This window comes from Phalacrocorax carbo, chromosome 4 (genome assembly GCF_963921805.1).
Source record: "Phalacrocorax carbo chromosome 4, bPhaCar2.1, whole genome shotgun sequence".
NCBI classification, from domain to species: domain Eukaryota; kingdom Metazoa; phylum Chordata; class Aves; order Suliformes; family Phalacrocoracidae; genus Phalacrocorax; species Phalacrocorax carbo.
In genome coordinates this window covers 50099293-50119006 of record NC_087516.1, presented here as the reverse complement: position 1 = coordinate 50119006, position 19714 = coordinate 50099293, and the positions used below count along the sequence as shown (strand labels likewise).

At 59.8% G+C, this 19714-nt stretch overlaps 1 protein-coding gene across 2 annotated transcripts; it reads left to right on the top strand.

Moving 5' to 3' along the window:
- The first annotated feature begins 5304 nt into the window (after positions 1-5304).
- Positions 5305-18999, top strand: LOC135313102 (low-density lipoprotein receptor-related protein 2-like). Of its 2 annotated transcripts, none has more exons than XM_064449893.1 (33): positions 5305-5581; positions 6096-6215; positions 6627-6746; positions 6828-7055; positions 7285-7398; positions 7499-7618; positions 7927-8052; positions 8153-8359; positions 8514-8682; positions 8803-8971; positions 9204-9429; positions 9763-9888; positions 10098-10313; positions 10513-10821; positions 11025-11237; positions 11409-11990; positions 12407-12622; positions 12821-13059; positions 13142-13271; positions 13605-13783; positions 13869-14055; positions 14408-14626; positions 14852-15035; positions 15325-15526; positions 15597-15761; positions 16062-16262; positions 16354-16897; positions 17033-17161; positions 17348-17455; positions 17543-17779; positions 17882-18284; positions 18515-18650; positions 18928-18999. In XM_064449893.1, exons 1-33 carry the CDS (start codon positions 5470-5472, stop codon positions 18982-18984), a joined length of 6693 nt encoding a protein of 2230 aa, XP_064305963.1. In that variant the 5' UTR covers positions 5305-5469; the 3' UTR covers positions 18985-18999. The 2 variants fall into 2 exon arrangements, with proteins under 2 accessions (XP_064305963.1, XP_064305964.1); XM_064449894.1 differs by having other exon boundaries at positions 5306-5581; positions 11427-11990.
- Positions 19000-19714: the final 715 nt, after the last annotated feature.

Here is a 19714-nt window from a genome sequence, read left to right as displayed (position 1 = left end):
CTGTTTGGGGAAGAGTAAGGTGTGGCCAGCTCGTTATTCTGGGGTAAGGAGCCTCCAGGTTTCCTGGTCCTGGTCAGACCTACCAGGTCCTGGTCACGAAGAGTAGAAACATGTTGGTGTGAGTTGGAAGCTTGGCTGAAAAGCAGGACTGGCTGGAGGGGTGAGCAAGAAGAGTGTGTGACAGTGTGGCTGCTGTGTGGGGGCACTGTGCCAGAAAGCATGCTGAGGCACAGAGATGAGGTCAGAGGGGACAGTGAAGGGTCAGCCACTGCCCATAAGAGCTGACAAGACATCCATATGTCTATCCCTAATGATTAATTCAATCTGCAGTCATTATAAGCAATAGTGAATGCTGCCCCTTATCCAGCCACAGTGTTGCTTAATCTTTGCAGGCAATCACACCCTCCATGCAAAGGACACTCAACTGCTCATGGGTGGGTTGCCCATCTTCCCATGGCCAGAACCTGCAGCAAGGTGGGACAGTAGCACTTCATATTGCTTTAAATATTGTGTCCAGGACAAACTGACCTCATGGACCTGCCTGGCAGGAGACACCTCACTGGAGCAGGGTATCAAAGGATGGGGAAAAATCCTTCAGCATCCATATAGGTATGTGTGAAGCTATATACAAATCTGAGTGCGTGCGTCACCAAGTGGGAGGCCCCTAATGTCTTTCTTACTAGCACAGCTATCCCCCAGAGAGACCCGCATGCCTGCAACCTGGGGGAGATGCTTCTGTGCTGTTGATGTGGGCTGACGGTGATTTTTCCTTCCTGCTCCTAAGGCGGAAGGATCAGAGCCTTAGAGACATGTCAGAGCTATCGGGGCTCGACTTTCCCCCTGCCCCCATCATCCTGTCCTGGGCTAAACCTGGACTTGGCCTCCTAGCAGAGTCTCTATCGCCTTGTCCCACCTCCTCAGCGACGGTGCAGAGGAGCTTTGAGCAGAGTTTGGTGGCAGCCTGTGAGGCTGGAAGGCGGGATGTGCGACAGGGGTGCTGGAAGGCTGGGTGTGGGCTATGGCATCTTCAAGGGGAGGTCCTGATTTCCGTCTCTGTTCTCCCCAGGTCTCGTGGATAACTCGCAGAGCCTGGCAGGAGCAGGACAAGGCAGGGCCTTCCTGCAGCCTTCTGCTGCTCTCCAGTGGTGGCGTGGAGAGGCATCACAGGCAGATCCTGGTGGGTGAAGCCCTGCTGGGAGGTGGTGAGGGGGCTGTGGCATCTGTAAGCGGAGGTCCTGATTTCCTTTTCCATCTTCCCCAGCTCTCACAGATAACTCACTGGGCTGGGGAAGGGCAGGATGACAAGAGCTGGGGGGGGATGCAATCACAAGCCTAGAGTTTTTTTGAAAATAAACTTTTTTATGCTCTTTTGGGCACTAAATGGTACCTTCTGGGTTTATTTTCCAGAATCAGGGTGAAACTTATCCTGGTCATTCACTGCTCTCCTGTTCTGTTCTGAAACAAATGGTATGAGAGCAAATACATCAAGTTTCCAACTACTTCTAGGGTGATGGGAGCAGTGTAGCTCTTGTTGCTGCTGAAAGCAAGAAATGGTTTCCTTAGTGCATTCATAAAATTAGTCCTCCAGATGGCCTGAATGTCATTCCTTTCCAGATTAACCCTTTTAGTTAATGGGAAGAATACCGCGGTAAAAGATGCTGTTACTTTAAGTTTCTTGCCAGTCTGCAACAAAGCAGGTGCTAATATTTCCTAGTTCTCCCCAGCAGTGCCTTAGGCTTGTAAACTTATTTTTCCAGGGCTGTTTGTTTGGTGTTTAGGAGGTGGGAGGATATGCCCACGGGTCTTACTGTTGGTGCTCCTCCTGCCTGTGCTGAGGCTGGAGACTACTTTGTTGATCATTAAAATACCCCCAAAGGCAGATGCTGCTGCTCCTTGCTTTGGGGCTGGTGCTGGGTACGTGTGCTGGCCACAAGGGTATAGGTTGGAGGGACATATAAGCAAAAGAAAGACAATGCTGCTAAGAAAGCAAGGTAGAAAAATGACAGATGAAGGACAAGGTCTCCAGTCACTTTCTATCCCCCTGGCAGAGCATCTGTCAGTCACTTTGCAAGGCTGTCCCAGGCCAGAGTTACTGGGATTAGCTGGTATGTCAGGGAGTCTTCCAGCACTGGGGTACCACTCTGCAAGTCTCACGGGAACATTGTGGTCAGTGTGGCTGATGCTTTGGGCTGCTGTGGGCCAGACCCTGATGTAGCAGTTGTAGCTCTTGGCCACAAAGTATTCAGCCGGTTTGTTCAGGATTGAAAAAGGGATTTTTGTTATCTGGAAAAAGCTTCAGTTTTTGAAACTGAAATAAAAAATACCTTTATTAAAATAGTTTGGAATGCTCTGAAATCTTATTTTTAGTAACTTAAGCTTTGAATAAGATGTTTTCCTAGGAAAGGGGTGTTTAATGAAATCCAGTTTTTCTGCTGGAATAAATTTTAGATGACAGATTGCAGGCAGTTTAATTTTGAGCTTGGACACACAGCACAGAGTCAAGTAGAACTGTACTTTCTTTTTGGGAACAAGGTTGCAGTAGCCTAATAACTGTTGTGAGGCAGGGTGTCCCACTGAAATTTTTTTTTTTTTTAACAAGCATGACATCCCTCATCTCTAGGAAAAGAGTGCTTAAAAGTTACTCGAAAGGAACAGGAATAGTTTAAAACTTCTTACACCGATAATGAGAAGAGAATCTGATCAATCATATAGCAGAGAGGATACATGTACTTTTATGTGAACAATATAAAATTGATCACATTAATGTGAAACTGCCTTTGGATATTTGAAAAAAATTGTTTGCTGTACTAGGAATAGAGGTGAAAATGTTATTTTGCACTTATTGGGACATGGTGCTGGACTTTTGTATAGCATTTTGCATGCTGCTATTCAAGTGAGTGCAGATTTTCTCCCTCTCATTCCAGTGGGAGCCTTCTGCTATCTTCAAGCATCCCATAGCTTTTGGAGGCAGAGAAGGGAGAATCTAAATGTGAGTGAGAAAAGGAGATTCCCAACTGATGGAATTGTAAAGAAAAACCTGAAAATATCCAACAAATCTCTCCAGAAGTTGGGACAAAAAAACCCCTCATACCTCATGGAGCAAAAGCCACTTCATGTACATGTGAAATTAATTGTGCAGAGTCGGCCACTGTCTGCGCATATGTATACCTGTATGTTCTTCTATCTATACACATAGATTTAAAACGCTGACTTAAAATCATGCTTTAAAAAAAAATTTCTACATTTGAAGAGACTGGCCACACCAGGTGTCCTCTCCATCACTGCTGACTGCTGCCCCAGTTCCCCAAGCTAATGCTGGGGTGCACAGGGGATTTCTGCTGCACCCACTAACTTCTGGACACTATTCCACCTGTCCTTCCCTGCCACCTGTCCTTCCCTGCCACCTGCTGTGAGGAGTTACTGCTTTGGTGGTGTGGTAACACCATGGGGGGAACCTGATATCAGGGGAAGGCAAAAGCCACACTGGAATTAAATTGAATGCAAGAACAGGTGGGCAAGGAGAGCCCACTAGTCTCCCAGGAGTAATGCATGTTGCAACCCCTAGCCCAGAGAATTATCAGGAGCTGCACATCTACCTAGGCAGGCTGCTGTGTCCCCTTCCCAGCCTGAGGAAAGGATGTGGAAAGCAGGAAAAGGAGTGTACATGCTGGGCACCCCAGGGAGGCAGGAGGGTCCCTGCTGGGTCCTCCCCAGAGTGCTGTCCTCCTTCCCACCACAGAGGTGGGGAGTCTCAGTGCCTGGGTGGAGGCAGTGCTGGAAATGCTGGGGAGAAAAGAGTATGCGGGGGGTGGCAGAGCTGGGGTGGCTCCTGGAGATGGGGCAGGTCCCCAGGGACAAACCACAGCTCTCAGTGCTGGCCTGCAGGGGTGATGAGGGCATTGGGGCTTTCTGTATGGACCGGGGTGCCTCGATAGTGCTCTGTTGTTCATCCATCTGTCCTTTCCACTCCGTACCCTGACCACTAGGACCCCCTTGCCTGCTGTCCCTGCCCCAGGGATGCTCATACTCCCTGGGACCTGCACACTCTTGTTCTTTGGGGAGCACCCAGGGAAAACAATTGCCCAGGGCCACTGGGATGCTGCCCCAGAGGCAGAGGACAGCTGGGTGATATACCCCCTGGGCTGCAGCACTGCTAGGGTTCTGTGTTAGGGTTGTGCTGCGGTGCTGCTGGTACAGGGGGGTACCTAGTGCTCACGGGGCACCATGCTGTGGGACAAATGGTCTCTCTGGCCATGTCACAGGCCTGGGGCATCTCCCCTGTGCCAGTGCTCTGGGCCCCCGACCCAGAGCTGTGCAACACCCTGGTCTTTCCATCTACCTGGCAGTTCCTCTGCCCTGAGCTCCCCACTGACTTGGCTGTGCCAGAGCCCTTCCTGTGCTGGCCCTGTGGCTGGCACCCAGCCTCTCCCACAGCATGCAGGAGATCACTGCAGGGCTTCACTTCCCTGAGCAAATGTCTCTTGTATGTACCTGAACATCTCATAGACAGACAGCAGTGCCAGTGAGTGTGTACTGACAGCAGTAACTGCCCGGATTCAGCTCATGTGCGGGAAGGTTTCACGGGGAGGCTAGAGAGAGCGGGTGCACAGCATCCACGAGGAATGGATGTGCTTGAAGCACAGACCCGTCTCGGGGGTGGATAGACACTCATGCTGCTACATGCACCCGGGAGGCAAGCCAAAATCGGTGGAGGGGCAGCACGCTGGCAGCTTCCCCCGGCTGTGTAGCCAGGGTCCTGCCAACCCCCCAGGGCCACCTCCTCGGCTTGGGCAATGCCCCTCCGCCTCGGCTCGTGGGAGAGAGCTCCTTTCCCAGGCAGCAGCAGGTGTCTTATCCTCTCGCTGGGCTGTTTTCCTCCCTCAGCCGCTGCTTTTGCGCTCCTTGTTGTGCTCCAGTGGCTTCTTCCCAGCCCTCAAGGTCGAGGACCGGCGGCGGCCGGGCGGGCGGCTGCGCCCAGCCCCGGAGCCCGTGTTTTCGGGGGGTGCCCCCGCGTTCAAGGCTGCCACTGCCCTTCCCACGCCAGGCGCAGGTGCTGCGGGGCCCCGGGTCACACGGCCGGCTTTCACAACAACACCCGGCCGATAAGGCGGTCCCCCCGCGCAGCGGCACGAGACGGGGCAGCGAGGGGGGGCCTGGGGGCCCTTCGCGTCCGTGTGTCCCCCCCACCCCGGCTCTCGGGGGGCGGCGGGCCCCGAGCGCGCCCTACCTGGGGCCACAGCTGACCCGCCGAGGCCGGCGCCCCCCAGGCTCTGGCTGGGGGCTCCCCGGGGCGGCCCGGCGCAGCCCCCGCAGCGGCGGGGCGGGCCGGGGTCTCCGCCGGAGGCGGGCGGTGCCCGCGGTGCCCAATGGCTGCCCGCGCCCGGGCATAAAGGCGGCGGCGGCGGCGGCATCGCGCTCCTCTCCGCCGGCCGGGCCCCCGCCGCCGCCCCTCCCGCCACTGCCGCCGCCATGGGCCGCCCCCCGCCGCCGCTCCGCCTGCTCCTCAGCATCTTTTTGCTGCCGCTTCTGCTGCTGCCGCTGCTGGCCGGGACCGCCGCCGCCGCCGGGACCCGCCGCGCCCGTGAGCCGGAGCCGAGAGAGGCGGGCCGGGGGTGGGGAGGACCCTGCTTCATCCCGACGGACTGCGGCGGGAGCCCGACGCCTCCGGGCTGCTTGCTGCCCCCCGCGATGGGCTATGGGGGGGAGGTCCCTACCGCCTGGGGTGTCCCCGTTCTCCCCACCGCCCGATGATGTGGGAGTTCCTGCCCGCTGTGGCATCCTTGGGGTTGCCTTGGGGGGCTCCTCAGGGTGCAGGGATCACCCCGACAGCATGGGGGTTCGCTGCACCCTGACGAGCCCTCCCCTACTGCTTAGAGGGCTTTGGGGGGGTCCCTGCCTTCCCTGGGGGGGAACGAGAGGGTGCAGTTCTTCCTCTAGCCCCACAGGAGGTCCTGGGGTGCCTGGGGTGCCGCAGTCCCCGCCTCTGCGGGGCTGTGCTGGGATCCCCAAGCAGGGAGCTGCGTGGGGGGTGCGCTGGCGGGTGCTCGGCACGGCTGCCCAGGGTGACCACGGGCCGGGCTCCCTCTCTCCCGCAGCGCCCGTCAGCCCCACATGCGTAGCCTCACGCCAGGCCACCTGCGGTGCCGGCTGCATCCCTGTTCCCTGGCTCTGCGATGGCGAGCAGCAGTGTCCCGACGGGACGGACGAGCAGTGCGGTGAGCAGGGGGAAGATGGCACCCATCCTCTGTCGTAGGGTGGCCGCGGGGGGGGTGGGGGTGGGGGGCAGCGCAGCGCTGTGTGGGCATCGAAGGGTCCTGGTGCTCTGGGGGGTGGTGGGGCAGGCCAGAGGCACCTCGCTGCTTGCTAGCTCTGCCAGTGGCTCCTCTGTGGCACCTTGCAGGGATGTGTGTGCCCCAGAGCTCCTGGGGGATGGCTGTGGCGTGGGGACATATCCTGGATCCTATGATGAGCAAGGCAGCCCCCTGCCTGCCAGAGAGCCCTGCTGGGGGCCAGCCACTTGGCAGAGCCCCTCGGGCATTGCCAGCACCTGCACCGTGTCAGGACAGAGGGGACTCTTGTGCTGTGCCAGAGCGGTAGATTCCAGTGACTGTGTGCTGTCCCCGCAGATGTTGCCTGTGGCGGGGACCCCCATGTTTGGCAGTGTGACGATGGCCGGTGTGTTTCTAGCAGCTGGCGTTGCGACGGTGCTGCTGACTGCCTGGATGGCTCTGATGAGCAGGACTGTGGTACGTAGTCTCTGCTGGGGGGGCTGAGTGGGGGTATCTGAGGGTGCAGGGCAGAGTGCTAGTGCTGCTCTGTTCCCTCAGTGTGCGGGGCAAAGAAGGTGCAGTGTCCTGGCACACACCACTGCATCCCACACTGGGAGATCTGCGATCGGCACCAGGACTGTGAGGATGGCTGGGACGAGGAGGGGTGTCCCCAGCAGCCCTGTCTGCCCGGGCAGTGGCAGTGCAGGAACAGGGTGTGCATCATGGCCGAGTGGAAGTGCAATGGGATTGATGACTGTGGCGATTCCTCAGATGAAGATGTCTGTGGTAAGTGAGCACACTGGATGCTCCTCAGTGGGGTGAGACCTGTCCAGGCAATGTGTGAAGTAGGGGGTACTTTGCCTTCCTGGGCCCCAGCTCCCCTTGGGATGGTAGCAAGCACCCCAGGAACCTGTTGATGCTTTGTGGGACATCCCCATGGGTCTGGGACCCATGGCTTCCCCTGTGCCCACCTGGTATTGGTCTGCCCTCCTGACATGAGCTGCGTGTGCCGTAGCCCCCTGTCCACCTGGCATGGTGCGGTGCGATGAGGGAAAGTGTATCCTGGAGTCCCTGATGTGCAATGACGAGGACGACTGCCTGGATGGCACCGATGAGCCCAGCACATGCGGTGAGTTGCGTGCAGCTGCTGCCCACTGCCTGTGTGGCTGGGGCTAGGGGGAGCCGCAGAGCTGTCCTGCGGCATGTCACCCCGCGCTACATCCCCGCAGGTCGGAGCTGCTTTGTACGCAACGGGGGCTGTGCGGAGACGTGCACTGACACACACTGGGGAGTGCAGTGCTCCTGCGGGGCCGGCTGGGTGCTGCAAGCAGATGGGCAGAGCTGTGCAGGTAAGGAGGGGTCAGGATGTTCCCGCTTTGGGCATATGCGGCCTCAGCCACCAGTAACAGGGTCTCCCTGGAGCCACCGCTTGTGCAGAAATGCGTGCCTCGGACCTGCTCCTGCCTGTGCATCATGCCTGGCCCTGCAAAAGCTGCGTCTAGGTCACGTCGTAGTGGCAGCTGGTGTGTTTTGGGGCTGGGGCCCAGGTCCTAGTATCTAGGGACCCTGCCTGTGGTCCCTGGGGAGTGGTGGCAGTGCTGTACAGGGGCAGCTAGCCAGTTGCAAGGTGGGCTTCTGGCTGCACTTATCCCCACAGATGTGGACGAGTGCTCTCTGGAGTACAGCCCCTGCAGCCAGCTGTGTACCAACACCCCGGGCTCTTTCAGCTGCACCTGCCTCCATGGCTACACCCTGTGGCACGGCACCACCTGTGAAGTGGCAGGTAGGGTGAGCCGGGGAGCCCAGGCTGTCTGAAGGGCTGGGCAGTGCCCCTAGCTAGCCGCATCTGTGCTCACTGGGTGATGTCACCCTTGCCCTGGCAGATAACGCGACGCAGATCCTGGTAGCCGTGGGGCAGGATCTGGCTGTTCTGGATGTGCGGACCCAAGCCTACCGGCCCCTGCTTTCCACCAAGACTGAACCCCGTGCCCTGGTGTATGACCTGCTCCGAGAAACCTACTACTGGCTGACAGAAGAAGGCGAGATCCGTGCTCACCTCCCAGGGAAGGGCACGCGGTCCCTATATACAGGTGGGGAGGAGCAAGCGTGCTCGGTGTCGTAGCAGGGCTGAGATGGGTGCTAAGCACTGGCCTGCCACCCCAGCCCTGCCTTTCCTGTAGAGGAAGGGGCAACCTGGGTTTTGCCTCCTGGCGTGGTGTGCCTTAAACTGCTCTGTTTCTGCAGATGCTGGGGAGGTGAACAGCATCTCTGTAGACTGGTTCACAGGGCAGCTGTACTGGGCCAGCAGCCATCCTGCAGCCATCTGTGCGGGGCTGGGCAATGGCCGGGGCTATGTGACAGTGCTGGGGAAGGACGTGGCACCAGAGCAGCTGACAGTGCATCCAGCTGCAAGGTGAGAAGCCAGTGAGCCAGGGATGGCCCTGGGCGAGCAATACTGGTGCTGATCGGCACCTGCCGGCTGTGGCAGCACTGGTGTTATGCTGTGAAGTGGGTGCTTAGTGCCTGCCCCCAGGTCCCTGTACTGGGTCAACCGCGGGCAGAGGGGCCGGACGGTCATTGCTGCAGCTGGCATGGATGGATCAAACCGGCAGGAGCTCACAGTGGTGTCCATGGAGGAGCCTGTGGGGCTGAGTCTAGACCATGTGGCTGGCAGGCTGTACTGGATCAGCGAGTACAAGGAGGTAGGGAGGTGGGACACATGGCTCTGCCCCACCAGGCGCTGGGAGGCGATGAGGTGGGAGTGGGGAGGGTGGCCCTAGTTCCCCTGTGGCTATGGCCAAGGCATGAGAGGGAACAGGGAGTGGTGCCTGGGTCTGGCACACCTCCCTGGGCTGGGAGGGGGAAAGCAGCATTGTGGGACAGTGCCAGGGTGTGGGGGTGCCATATGGTCACAGTACCTTATCTTGTCCCCAGTCCATTGAGACGCTGCGGGTGGATGGCAGCGGGCGCCACTCCTTTCCCACTGTCCTGCGGAGCCACACAGAACCACTGGGCCTGGCTGTATTCGAGAGCCGGTTCTTCTGGACCGACGGCACTGAGCTGGTGTCGGCCACCCGGGCCTCTCCCCAGGAGCATGCAGTGTTGCTCCGCGCTCCTGTCTCTGCTTTCACTGTGCTGCATGCACTGCACCAGCCTCCCCGTGAGTACCCTGCTGGGTGCCTTCAGTGGTACAGGGCTGGCAGCACCCCGCGCTGCTTCCCTGGGTACTAGGGGAGGTTACACTGGGTCCTGCCTGACGGCTGTCCAGGTCCTGCGGTGTGGGATTGTGACAGGGGGGACGTATAAACCCCTAGGAAAGCTGCTGAATCCCATGGCTTTGGGTAGAGCTGAGCCTTCCTACCTCATGTGTCACTGCTACCCTGCCTGGGTTAGCCAGTCCATATCCAGCCCCAGGACAGCCTGTGGTTTTGGGGGGCTGGAAGAGGCGTGGAGGTCATGGCTGCCTGAGCTCTTAATGTCCCTTTACTCTTAGGGGACACTGCTGCATGTGCTCCGGGCCTGTGCAGTCACCTTTGCCTCCTGTCCCCTGTGCACCCTCGGGGTTACAAGTGTGCGTGTCCAGAGGGCCTTTTCCTGCTGCCCTCAGGGAAGTGTGCAGGTGAGCAGGGTCTGCAAGGTGGGCTTGGCTGTCTGGGGCAGGAGGCATCCCTGTGGAAGGTGGAGGGGGGCTCTAAGGGGCTGTGGCTTTTGTGAGGAGAGGTTCCCAGCACACATGCCAGTGCTGTTACGTTTCTTCCTTGGTTCATACTGGTGACCCTATCCACTGCCACCAGGGCCACACTCACACACTGCCCTTGTACCCTGCAGAGCTGTCCATCGTGTATGCGTCTGGGAAGGCCATCTCCCTCGTGCAGGTGGGCCCTGGAGCACACACCAAACAGCTGCAGGAGTGGCAGGAGTCCCTCCACCTGCAAGATGTGGACTGGCAGAGGTCGATGCTCTATGGGACGGATGACCGTGGGACGCTGTTGCGTGTCGTGGGACACCCTGGCAGGAGAGAGGCCATTACAACTGGGCTGCCAGGTGAGACCCTACAGGGTGATGGAGGGCATGCTCAGCTTATCTCCTGGGTGTGGAGGATAGCAGTCCCATGGTGCCCACACTGACGCTGTGCCGAGGTACTGGCCAGCTGTGCACTGGTTTTAGGGGCATGGGCGATCAAGGCAGAGGAGCAGGGTTATGGGACAGCCCCATAACTGCTTGCCTGCTTACTCTTGCCAAGTCTGCTCTGCCCGTGTGGACATCCGCTCGGGGGACCTGTACTGGCTCGCATGCAACTGGAGGGACATCGGGGTGATCCAGGCGTCTGACATGTCCCCGCGCATTCTGCACCGTGCTCGCAGCAGCATCCAGCACCTCTTCTTGGACTGGCAGCGGGGCACTTTGTACTGGCTGGCCCGTGGGCAGCCTCTCCAGCAGCTGAGTCTGGCTGGGGGTGCCCCATGGGATGCCTGGAACGAGACATGGCCTGGAGACCTGCCTGCAGCCATGGATAGCAGAGCCTTCAGCCTGCTCTGGAGTTCATCCCTAGGTGAGCCCTGGTGGTGTCTGGAGCCCTACATGCAGCAGGTCCCTGCTCTGGCAGTGGGGTGTTCATTGGGTGCAGACCATCCCATGGCTGGGCCCCTGGCCTCAGCCATAACCTCTTTGCAGTAGCTGTGGTTCTTGGGGCATGGGGTGGGCCACGAGGGGTGCCTGTGGGCCCCAGGGTGCTACCATCCCTCTGCCTCACAGGCTTACAGGCACTGAGTCTGGCTAAGCGGCAAGCAGTCACCCTGGCACCCAGCTGGCCCCACGGACTTGTGGCTGCCTTCGAGCCATACCTCCTGTCGGCAAACGGGACAGCTCTGCTGCTGTGGGACCGGAGGACACTGGCCCTTGTGCTGTCCTTGCCAGCAACAGATGTGCAGGGAGTGGTGGCCTTCGTGGGCTCACAGCTGCAGGCTGGTAAGAATGGCCGTGGCTCTGTGCCTGGCACTGGTGCTGTACCTGATGGGGCTGGGTGGTCTGTGCTGGTCCTAGCTGGGGCAGGGTGACTGCTCTTGGCCATGTGGGGCGCTCTTGGAGGTGCCTGTAATGTGGGGAGGGCAGAGCTCCAAATCCAGGCTCATGTTCCAGTGCCTGTGCCTCTGCCAGTGCCACCAGGCAAGGGGTCTGCTCTGCCACTCCCTCCACCTGTGACCACCACTACAAGGACAACCACAAGCACCACCAGTGCTCAGCCCACCACCCCTGCCATGAGACCTACGCCAAGCAAGACCACCACCACTGCGCTCACCACGACTCCTGCACCAACCAGCAAGACTACCACAATACCAGCCACTACCAGCCAGTCCACATCGACGAAGATCACCTCTGTGCCAACCACTGCCCGGACCACACCAACTAAGACCACCACTGTGCGGCCAGCGACCACCAGCACCACCACTCAGTCCTTGACAACAAAGACCTCTGCCCCACAGCCAGCTACTACCACCCAGCACCCAACCAGCCCTGCACGGGTAGTCCTGCCTACCCCACCCATCCTTCCCAGCCCTGCACACCCCCTCACCCCGGTCCCCCATCTGTCCTGTCCTCGCACACATGTGCCCTGCCGTGATGGCACCGAGTGCGTGGCCCAGGAGTACATGTGTGATGGGGAGAAGGACTGTGCAGATGGCTCTGATGAGGATGGGTGTGCCCAGCTCTGCGACACCCCAGGTAGGAGCTGTTCTTCAGTCCCCTGTGCAGCTGGGTCTCCCTGTGTCAGGGCTTCTGGCTGTTTCCTGGTGGAGTTGGTGGGATGGTGCCCTGGGAAGGTCTGAGTGTGTCCTGGGCTCTGATGCTTGTGATGTGGCATGCTGGTTTCTTCTGAGCTTGGCACTGGGCTAGAAGTGCTGTGAGTCAGAAGGGGATGACAGTGTCACCCATGCTGCTCATGGTGATGTAGATGTGGCTGAGCTGAGACTGCCTCAATCACCTTGCTGGGAACCTAGGTGCCCTGGGATGCACTGACTAGGAGGGACCCAAGCCCTGTCGCTGTAGTGTGGGGCCATTCTAGGTCACTGCAGGCCTAGCAGAGGGTCTGGTCACCCTGGCTGCCTACTGCAGCTTAGCAAGGTCCCTTGTCTCCCCAGGGGCCTTCCACTGTGCAAGCGGAGCCACGTGCATCGGGGCTGGAGAACGCTGCGATGGGGTGCCGCAGTGCCCTGATGCCTCAGATGAGACAGGCTGCTGGAGCCCGACACAGGAGTGCGCCCTGCGCTGCGATGCTGCCACCCGCTGTGTCCCCGAGAGCTGGCTGTGTGACGGCCATGCTGACTGCCTGGACCACGCTGATGAGCAGGACTGTGGTGAGACCCTGGGGCTGGGTGGGACAGAGGCTTCTGGGGGTTGCCTATCCCAGAGGTGGGTGCACCTGCTTCCTGTGGGTCATGCGCTGCCTGGGGCAACCTGAGTGGCTGGAGGGGCTGTACCCTGCTTGGTGCCATGCCTGTGCTGGTGGGATGGGGATGGGGACGCTGCCCCCTCAGCCCTGCCTCTGCCTGCAGTGCCGAAGGAGTGTGGCCCAGCCGAGTTCTCCTGCCGGAGCGGGCAGTGCGTGGCCCTGGCCCTGCGCTGTGACGGTGACCGTGACTGCCGGGACGGCTCGGATGAGGAGGGCTGCGCCATGCCCCGGCCACTGCTCTGCCGCACGGGTGAGGTGGTGTGTCCCCACAGCGGGGAGTGTGTGCCGGAGGCCTGGCGCTGCGACGGTGCTACTGACTGCAGGGATGGCACAGATGAGCAGGTGGGTGGGGTGGTGGGGGATACAGTCTGTCCCGCTTGCTCCCGGAAGGGCTGGTGCCCCCGTTCACCCTTTGCTCTTGCAGGGCTGTTCCTGGGAGGAAGAGCTGTGTGGGGACTGGCAGTGGGGCTGCTCCCATGGCCACAAGTGCATCCCTGATGTCTGGCGCTGCGATGGAGAGAGTGACTGCATGGATGGCAGTGACGAGGCTGGCTGTGAGCAACATCCCCAATGTGTGTCACCCAAGGGGGGTTGGTGGGTGCCCAGCTCAGGAGGGGTTGGGGACATGTCTGTGCCAAGGCAAAAGGCCCTGTGTGCTGGTTGCCTCTGCCCAGCATCTGTGGTGGATCCAGGCCCTGGGTAGTTGTTGTCCCTGTAGGGCTGGTGGCCTTGACATTAGGATAGCCTGAAGCCAGGCTACAGGTACAGCTCTGGCTGTGGCTGCAGTGAGCCCTGGGCACCCTGTGGGAGCAGCTGAATCTGCCCCAGCTGAACAGAAGAAGCTGGTGGATGAGGCTCAGGGAAGACTTCCCCATGTGTGCCTGCAGGCCAACCTGCTCCTTGCCAGAGTCACGAGTACCTGTGTGGGCTGGGGGCCTGCCTGAATGCATCCCTGGTGTGCAATGGCCGGCGGGACTGTGTGGACGGCTCGGACGAGGCGGGGAACTGCTCTGTGCCCTGTCAGCAGTCCTGCGCTCATCTCTGCTACCCCTCGCCCCAGGGCCCCGTAAGTGCCATGCTGCCCTGGTCCAGCTTCAGGAGGGAGCTTCATGTGCCCCCAAGGGCAACCCTGATGGCTCTTTTCCCCACAGCGGTGCTGGTGTTACCCGGGCTATCGGCTGGCAGAGGATGGTCTCTCCTGCATGGACATAGACGAGTGTACGGAGCAGGGTGAGGGAGCCTGCAGCCAGACATGCATCAATGCTCCAGGGTCCTACACCTGTGGCTGTGTCCCTGGCTACCTGTTGGAGCCCGATGGCCGTGTCTGCAAACTCACTGGTAAGCCTTGGGACAGCCAAGCAGTGCTGTGGGTCACTTGCAGTCTAGGGTACACCAGGAGCTAGTGGGCATCTGTCCCCTCATGCGTGCTGCCCACAGGGAGACTTGTAGTCTTGCAAATAGCCCTCTCCCTTCTGCCATGTGGCCACCCAGGCCTCACTCAGCTGTGGGCTGCTGCTTGCCAGCCCATGGCCAGTTGGAGATCCATCTGCACTAGCTGGGAATATGCTGTGTGGTAGGGCCAAGTCTCAGCAGGCTCCAATGCCTACGAGAGCCGTGTTCCCTGCCTGTGTGTGCCTGGGCCATGGGGCTACCAGCACTGAGCAGGGTCTGGGTGGCTCTGTTGCCCCAGGACCAGAGCCCATGTTGCTGGTGGCCGTGCAGTCAGAGCTGTTGTCCTATGGCCTGCGGAGTGGGCGTGAGGAGGTGCTACTGGCCACTGACAAGGATCGTGTTGTCTTCTCGCTCGACTACGACCTGGTGGAGAGGAAAGTATTCTGGATGGACCTGGTCACAGAGAGCATCCGCTGGCAGGACTTTGACTTCGGCAAAAAAGGCACACTGGTGAAAGGTGGGCTGTGACTGTGGGGTTAGCAGGGCTGCCCTCTCTGTGGCTATGCAATCTCCAGGTTGCAGTGGGGTGCCAGGCTATGTCCCCTTCATGGAGATGTGCTGGTGGGAGCAGGGTTGGGAGGAGCCAGAGCTCCTGCGACAGAGGGGACCTGGCCCGGGAGCATTGTGCTAGAAAACCACGCATCTGTCACCCCATGGGTGCTGACTCTTGGGTGCGTTGCAGGTGTGAAATCAGACTGTATAGCAGTGGACTGGCTTGGGAGGAACCTGTACTGGACAGATGGGGCAGCAGGGCAGGTGCTGGCCACTCAGCTAGGAGCTCCCTGGCGAGGGATACCAGAGTACACTGTGGTGATGGATGGAGACCTGGACCGGCCCCACTCCCTAGTGCTCCAGCCTCTGGCAGGGTAAGGCTGGGAAAAGAGGACATGGGGACCTCCTTGCCATCCCTGCCCTGCCCCATTTTTCTCCACAGAGGAAGGCAATAGGCTGGGGAAAGGTTAGGGTGGCCTCACCTGGGTGCTGTTGGGGCTGTGCAGCTGTGGAAGAAGGAGCCCAGGCATGTGGCCCTACCCTGGGTGGAGCTTTTGGTGCACCCCTGATGGGATGGGAACCTCTGTCCTGCTCCTCTGGGTTGCCCTGGTACCAGGACGATGCTGTGGCAGGTCCATGGGCCAACACCTCTCTTCCTGCCAGGCTGCTGTACTACTCAGAGGTGGGGAGCCACCCACGGCTGATGGAGGCCACCATGGATGGGAATCGGCGGCGCGTGCTGCTGGCCCAGGGGCTTGGCTGGCCTACAGCACTGGCCCTCGACCTCCCCACCTGGAGGATCTTCTGGCTGGATGAGAAGCTGGGAAGCATTGGTTCTGCACATCTGGATGGCAGCAGTGTGAAGGTGTGTGGTGGGGCTCTGGTGACGGGGCCCTGATGGGGGCCAGGATGGGTGCTCACGGTCTCTCTGCCAGGTCCTGCAGCTGGGCTGGGTCCGGAGCCCTTTTGCGGCGGTTGTGTGTGAGGGAGAGCTCTACTGGTCGGAGAGGAAGGCATGGTCTGTGCAGCAGGTGGACAAGGCCAGCGGCAAGAACAGGACCGTGCTCATCAAGCGACATGGGCAGCCCAGTGGCCTGCAGGTACCTACCTGGGGGGAGCCCTGAGCCCTGCTGTGCAAGCTCTGCTGGGGCTTCCACCCTCCATGGCCCCACTGTCCTCTGAGTGTGGAGCCACTGGGAGCCATACCTCCATTGCAGTGGTCCTTGGGCAGCAGTGCCTGTGATCAAGGGTCTCTGGTCGTTTTGGAGCACCGTTGCCTTACCATCTTGACCCCAGCTGGGCCATGCCCAGGCCTTGGGAGCACGGCGTGGTGTCGGTTGTGCTCAGCTCCACTGCTGGGTGCTGGTGGGGCTGTGAGGTTGAGCCTGCCCTTCCCACAGGTGATACACCCAGCCCTGCGCCCGGAGGCCCCTAACCCATGCGCAGCACGTGGCTGCTCCCACCTGTGCCTACTGAGTGCCAGGCACACCGGGCAGTGCCGGTGCCCCGCTGGGCTGACGCTGGCCGCTGATGAGACCACCTGTCTGCCCCTCCGTGATTCAACCTTTGCCCTCCTGGTGTCACCAGCAGCCGTGATGCAGGTACCGTCCTCTAGAGCTGTCCCTGAGGACTGCTGCCCTTAACGCTGTCAGAGGAGTGGGTCCCCATCCTAGTGCTGCCTCCTTTTTCCAGGTCTACCTGAAGGACCTGCCCACAACGACTGGATCCCAAGGCTTTCCCCCGCACCAGGCCCTGCCCTTGGCCAAGGTGGGCCGCCTGACAGCTGTCGACTATGCAGTGAAAGACAAGAGCCTGTACTTTGCAGAGGTGGGAGGTGATGCCATCGGGCTGCTGCGCCTGAAGGACTGGGGCCGGCTGTCCTGGAAAAAGGCAGTGGCTGTGGAGGGCACGGTGATATCCCTGGCCCTGGACTGGCTAAGTGGGAACCTGTACTGGATTGGGGGGCAGCCGCCCAGCATCCATGTCGCAGCGCCCGGTGGGCGGTGGGCCCTGGTGTTGCTCAGCGAGGGTCTGCAGGGTGTTGCCTGGCTGGCGCTGTGCCCTCGCGCCTCCACTATGTGCTTTGTCACGGCAGCCAAGAGCCACGGGCCTGGAGCTGTGGTGGAGTGTGCGGCCATGGATGGTACTGGCCGCAGAGCAGTCTGGAAGAGAGCCCAGGCTCCCACTGGCCTCACCTTTGGGGGTACTGGCACCCGGCTGTACTGGGCAGACCGTGGTAAGTGTGGGCACTGCTGTGGGTAGCGGTGGTGCAGGCACTTGGTCTGCAGGGTACAGCCTAGCACAGCCCTGAGGGGCGGCCCAGAGCCTTCTGTGCCCCCATACCTGATGTTCCTGCTTCTGTGTTGTGCAGAGAGAGGCACCATCAGCAGCGTCGAGCTGGACGGATCCCGCTTCCGGGTGGTGCGGGAAGGGCTGCACGGCCTCTCGCTCTTTACCATCGGAGAAGGCTTTCTGCTCTGGAGCACAACATCAACCAACGGTGAGCCCGTTTGCTGTGCTTTGTCCAGCTCCTCCTGCTGCAGCAGGACACAGGGGCCTCTGCCAGTCCCTGTGGGGTGGAGGCTGCCTCTCCCCGGGGTGAAGGGCAGGCTGGGGGACTCCATCTCCCATCCCAGGCACCCTTGTTGGAGGGGGTGGAGCAGTGCTTGACCCTATGTGTCTCTAGGCACTAGCAAGATCTGGCACAGCCGGTTGGAGCAGGCCAAGAGCTGGTGGTTCCCAGTGGAGCAGGAGTTAGTAGCCATGAGGATTTACAGTCCATTCTCACAGGAAGGTGGGTCTGGGGCTGCCCCAGACTGGGGCATCTGGGGGGTTGAGCTGTGCCCCATGGTGGCCATGCTAACCTGTGCTGTTTTGGCAGGCACCAACGGCTGTGCGAAGAGCAACGGGGGCTGTGCCCAGCTCTGCCTGCCCAACCCTGCAGGGCGGCTGTGCCGCTGCTCCCCTGGCTACCACCTGGTGCGTGGGGTGGCATGCATGTTGGCACTGCCCTGCCTGGCCCCACTCCAGGCCTGCCCTGACCTCCAGAGCTGCATCTCTAGAGAGCAGGTCTGTGATGGGCGCCCTGACTGCGTTGATGGCTCCGATGAGTCTGACTGTGAGTGCCTGCCCACAGCTGGGGTGTGCAGGGGGTACAACTTTCCCCAGTGGGAAGGGGGGGCTCACCTGGATCTCTGCTGATCTATGCCCATCCTTCCAGGCCCCTCCATGGAGGTGGGGACACAGGTCTCTGCAGTGGTACCCTCAGGAACATCCCATGTAGAAAAACAGAAACCAGCCTCACCCACAGCTGTACCCAGCCTGCCTGCAGTTCCTGGTCCCCGGGAGCATGGAGAGCCCTTCTTGGTATCCCCCAGCACTGAGGAGGTGCTGGGAGCCGTGCCATGCAGCAGTGAGACATGTAACCTGCGTGGAGATTGTGCCATCGAGGCTGGGCGAGTGACGTGCCACTGTGCCCTGGGCTACCGTGGTGACTACTGCGAGGAGGCAGAGGTGCAGCCTGTTGCAGGACCTATTGCCCTGGGTGTGGCTGTGCTCCTGCTGCTCACTGCTGCTGCTGTGGGGGCCCTGGCCTACATGCGGAGGCGGGACAGGCGGAGGAGGTGAGCTCTGGGGATGGGCTAGGCCAGGTACAACTGGGGAATAGAGAGGGACAGGGTCATCCTGCCCAGGAACAGCATGGTGTCCTGGGGCAATCCCGGGCTATGGGGAAAGCTCCCATCACCCCAGAAGGCTATTATGAGGGGTTGTGGCAGGACCTTGGGATCTGCCCCATCTCTAGGAGATGGCCATGCTATCCTCAGTGTACTTTTCTTTTTTTTTTCCTTCCCAGGACCTCAAGCACTGCCTCCACTCGGGTGCTGACCTTGTACCACCGTGAAAGTGACCCCGAAGAAGAGGATGAGGAGGAGGAAGAGCTTCCACCCAAGAGTGATACCTTTGTGAACAAAGCTTACGATGGGAAAGAGGTGAGCGTCTGGAGCAGGCCCTGGCAGGGATCCCCGCTTCCACCCTAGGCTGGCCCAAGGCCACTCTTGATATGTAGATCCCTCCCCAGGCCCAGTGCTGGCATGGTGCACACTCCTGAGGCATGCCCTGCCCTCCTGCTGGGGGTGCCTGGAGTCTAGCTAGTACAGGGTCTGTCCTGTTCCGCCTGTGTCTGGAGCCCCTGTGCCAAGGTGTGGGGTGGGCCCAGGGAGGCTGGCTCAGACTCATCCCTGATGCACCCATCTGTGATCTCTGCAGGAGCTGCCAGCCCCACTGAGGAAGCAACCATCTCACCCCAACACTGTATTTTCATAAAGGAATGCTGTGCAGTATCTGTGGTGCCATTGTGGTTTGTGTGTGGGCCAGGGAGGGGAGGTTGGTTTGCTCTTCCCAGATCTCTAAGCCCTAGGGAACTTGCAGTCCAGACAAAAAAGATTTTAGAATGTTTCTCAGGAAGTCTTCAGCCCCAACACACTTTGAGCCACCTGAATCTGATCCCGTGCTGCAGGGTACATCCTGTACCGCACTTAACCACACTTAGGGCATCTTGATCCACTGTCCCTCTGTGGCAAGGCTTAGCTTGCTGACTAGGGTGCTTTGGCCTTGACTGGGGTAGAAATCTGGCCAAATAACTCTGCAAGAAAGCTGGCTCAGCTCTTGCCATGTTATGCAGGGTACTGAGTAGGATTTTATAGTGCAGTTCTGACCTCCTGAGTGTCCCTTACAAACCAGTGAGACCAGTTTTACCACCTCATACCAAGCTATTGATGAAAGGGGAAATATATGCTATTTTTTTTTTCCCTGTGACTTTTTTCCTCCCTGAGGTAGCTGTAGAGAAAACTCTTCCAGAGCAGATTTTGACCATGGGGAAAAAAGTCCTTGAGGAAGGTGCTATAAAAGTAAAAAGGGTACAAGTAACACTTTTACAGACTCTTCCTCCCTGCTTCAGCCAAAGCATGGTGGAGCTGGGTTAGCTGTGCCCACTGGCTCTCAGCCCAGCCCACCTGGCAGAAAGCCCATAACCATCCCTCAGCACAGACCCATT